The sequence below is a fragment of the Chlorella variabilis genome (genome assembly GCF_000147415.1).
Source record: "Chlorella variabilis unplaced genomic scaffold CHLNCscaffold_10, whole genome shotgun sequence".
NCBI classification, from domain to species: Eukaryota; Viridiplantae; Chlorophyta; class Trebouxiophyceae; order Chlorellales; family Chlorellaceae; genus Chlorella; species Chlorella variabilis.
Window position 1 is genome coordinate 1,253,990 of NW_005435078.1, and position 3,152 is coordinate 1,257,141.

At 70.9% G+C, this 3,152-nt stretch overlaps 2 protein-coding genes across 2 annotated transcripts in view; one reads left to right on the top strand and one right to left on the bottom strand.

Moving 5' to 3' along the window:
* Window positions 1-1,160, top strand: part of CHLNCDRAFT_134050 (hypothetical protein) — a gene marked incomplete at both ends in the record, with an annotated part of 2,674 nt that extends 1,514 nt beyond the window's left edge. Inside the window, 4 exons of the mRNA XM_005847607.1 lie at window positions 169-226; window positions 449-553; window positions 762-849; window positions 983-1,160. Of these exons, the coding sequence (XP_005847669.1) occupies window positions 169-226; window positions 449-553; window positions 762-849; window positions 983-1,160 (429 nt within the window). The remainder of the gene's footprint in view (window positions 1-168; window positions 227-448; window positions 554-761; window positions 850-982) is intronic.
* A 493-nt stretch (window positions 1,161-1,653) lies between these two features.
* Window positions 1,654-3,152, bottom strand: part of CHLNCDRAFT_134051 (hypothetical protein) — a gene marked incomplete at both ends in the record, with an annotated part of 2,438 nt that continues 939 nt past the window's right edge. Inside the window, 4 exons of the mRNA XM_005847767.1 lie at window positions 1,654-1,783; window positions 1,981-2,557; window positions 2,668-2,730; window positions 2,885-3,020. Of these exons, the coding sequence (XP_005847829.1) occupies window positions 1,654-1,783; window positions 1,981-2,557; window positions 2,668-2,730; window positions 2,885-3,020 (906 nt within the window). The remainder of the gene's footprint in view (window positions 1,784-1,980; window positions 2,558-2,667; window positions 2,731-2,884; window positions 3,021-3,152) is intronic.

Here is a 3,152-nt window from a genome sequence, read left to right on the forward strand (position 1 = left end):
CCCCCTCCACCTCCCCCCTCCGCCCCACACTGCCCCGCTCCTCGACCCCTCACAGCCCACTGGCCCACTCGCCCGCCACACCCACCCGCTCGCGCCTGCATCCAGCCGCACGCCTGCCGCTGAGCTGACCCGCGCCGCCCGGCCCTGCCCACCTCCTCTGCCCTGCAGCAACACGGCTTCAATGCGGTGATGGTGCTGGGAGAGCTGCTGCTGAACCGCATCCCAGGTGAGGGGGGCGCCTGGGGTTTGGGGGCACTGGCTTGGGTGTGGGGCGCCGGCTGGGGTGTGGGTGCACGGGAGGTAGAGCAGCGGCGGGCGGAGAGCGCAGAGCAGGAGCGGCACGGCATCCCCGGCCCCGCCTGGGGCATCCACGGTCGGCTGCCCTGCCGCCCACGCACCCACGCGCCGTCGCGGGCACCCGCTGCCCACCCCCCCGCCTGCGCCGCAGTCGACTTCTACTCATCCGGCTACCTGGCGCTGTGGAGCAGCCTGTTTGGCGTCTGGTCCGCCGTCTTCTACCTCAACACAGGCCGCTTCATCTACCCCTTCCTAGGTGCGCTGCCGAGGGGGCGGGGCACCTCGGCAGGTGGCAGCGCAAGGCACGGCAGGGCGCCTGCCGCCTGCGGGGCGGCGCAGCCATTCGGCTACTCGGCCAAGGCGCCGGCGCGTGCTCCAGGCTGGCGCCTCTGCCCCTTTCCTCCCACCCCGCATGTGCCCGTATGCTCGACCGATGCCGCGCCTGCCGCGCCTCGCCGTCGCAGATGCCCACAAGCCGTACGCTTGGGCCGCCTACCTCGGCCTCTTTGCGGTACACTTGGCGGCGTACCTCACAGTCATGGGCCTGACCAAGTGAGGCGGAGGGGCGGGGCCAGGGAGGGGGGCTTGCGCTGGGGTGATGCGCTTGGGGTTGCGCTGGGCAGGCAGGCGCGCGCTCTCTGCTCCACCCCGCAGCACTGAAGCTGCATCACGCTGTCTTGTGCAGGGCCAAGCAGCGCCTGCTCCTGAAGGGTGGGAGCGCAACGGCGGAGACGCCAGCCTCCCCCTGTACGGGCCCAGGCAGCAGCGGCAGCAGGCCGGCGCAGAGGCAGTACATGCTGAGGAGCCGCGTGGCAGCTTCTCTGCCAGCCACCCTGGAGCTGGGCACGCAGAAGCTGCAGTGACGGCCGCGGCAACGCAGTGCATGCATGCATGTGCAAGACGTGCACGCCCCGCATGCATGCGCTTGACTCAGGAAGGGGGAGCCGTGCACACCCCCACTCTGCCCATGCCTCTCTCTCTACCTGCCTGGCCTCATGACAACTCCCAAAACACAAATTGCTTCACCGATCCGTTTCCACATCGCTACAGGGTGCCTTGCCCGGCCTCTACTTGCTGCCCAACCCTGCGCAGACAAACATGCATGCCCTCTCCCTCCCTTTGATACCACTTGCCTCACATGCGTGGGCCCAGCCGCGCTGAAGGCGCTGCACCGCCAGCCTCGCGCCTTGGTGCGTTGACCACAACGCTTGCATTTTTTCGCCCCACGAGCGGCGCGTTGCTGCCCAATTTTTCAATGAATGAGCAATGCGGGAAAGCAGCAAAGGACGTGCGAGCGGCAGGCCAGGTGGACAGGAGGCAGCGGGCAGGCTGGCACACGCAATCGGCATGCGCAGGTCACCGCCGCACTGACAGCGCTGCCTCCACGCCAGCGGTGCGCCCCGCCCGCACCAGGTGGGACAGCAGCAGCAGTGCATCCACCCAGCCCTCGGCATCATCCTGGTCTGCAGCAACCAGGTACACGCCCCTGCAGCGGGAGGAGGGGCCGCGGGCCAGGTCAGCATGCAAGCAGGACAGCAGCATCGCAGCGGCACTTGGGGGTGCAGGCAGGAGGTTTCAGGTGGCCCACGCACGCCTGCAGCCCTGGGCTCCACTGCTAGCCGCCTACAGCCGCAGAGCCTGGCAACAGCCGTGCCTCCACCCACTGCCCGCCACCCCGCACACCTGGGCTGGCTGCCCAGGCCCAGCCAGATGGCGGCGCCCACGGGCAGGCTGGGGTCGGCCGCCAGCCTGGCATCCGCCACGTCAGCGAGCTGGAAGGCTACGGGCGGCGGCGCGGCGGGCAGGCCGCCGTGCGCCGCATACGCCGCCGGCGGGCGCACCGCCGCCATGCCTTGCAGCCCCAGCCCAAACCAGCAGGCCACCCAGCGCTCCTCTGGCCCGCCCGCCGTGTCTGGGTGGGCCGCCAGCAGCGGGCCGGCGCGCAGGTAGGGCAGCGGCAGCAGGCGCTGCACCGCTGCCAGGCTGTCGCCGTACACCTGCTTGTCCGGCTGCATGGCGTACGCCAGCGCAATGTACTGCGCAGCATGCCCAAAGGTGGCTTGGATGGCACGCTCCGCGGCCCCCCGCCCGCTGCTGCCGGCGGCCGCCGCCGCGGCCGCCGCCGCCGCCATCACAGGGCTGCCCATGCCCATGCTGCTGCCGCCGCGCTGCCCGCCGCCGCCCGCCGCCGCCTCGGCTGCCTCCTGGCTGGCCAGCAGCTCCTCTTGCAGCGAGCAGGCATGGGAGTAGAGCACAGTGCCTGCAGCCCAGGGCAGGGGAGGGGGCAGGGCCATGATGCACCCACAGGGCGGTCTATCTACATACACCATGGCAGCCGACGGCTGCCCCCACAACACACCCAGCCTGCACACGCAGGCAGCGGCTGTGCGGCCGCCCAGCTTCCGCCGACGCCAGCCCCACCTAGGTTGTAGCCTGCAGGCAGGGGGAGGGCAGCACGAGCGTCAGTTTGCGAGTGCTGCTGCTGCTGCTCCTCCTCCTCTTCCTCCCTCGATGCAGCGTCATGCGGCGAGGCGCCACACACACGCAGCCACCTCCAGTCCAGCACAGCGCAGACCAGCCCACTCACATGCGCGGTCAAAGTCGGGGCGCAGGCGGATGGCGCGCCGGAACTTGTGCAGCGAGTGGCGCAGGTAGGCGGCGCGCTCGGCGGCGGGGCGCAGAGAGGACAGGTCCTGCAGCACCAGGCCCAGGTTGTTGTTGGCCTGTATTGGGGGATTCAAAGGGGGGGGCGGGAGGGGGCAGGGGGCAGGGTCAGGGGTGGCGCAAGGCGTGTGCACCGGGGCAACACGGGCGGGCCTGGCCAAGTGGGCCACGGAGGCAGCAGCCGTGCGGGG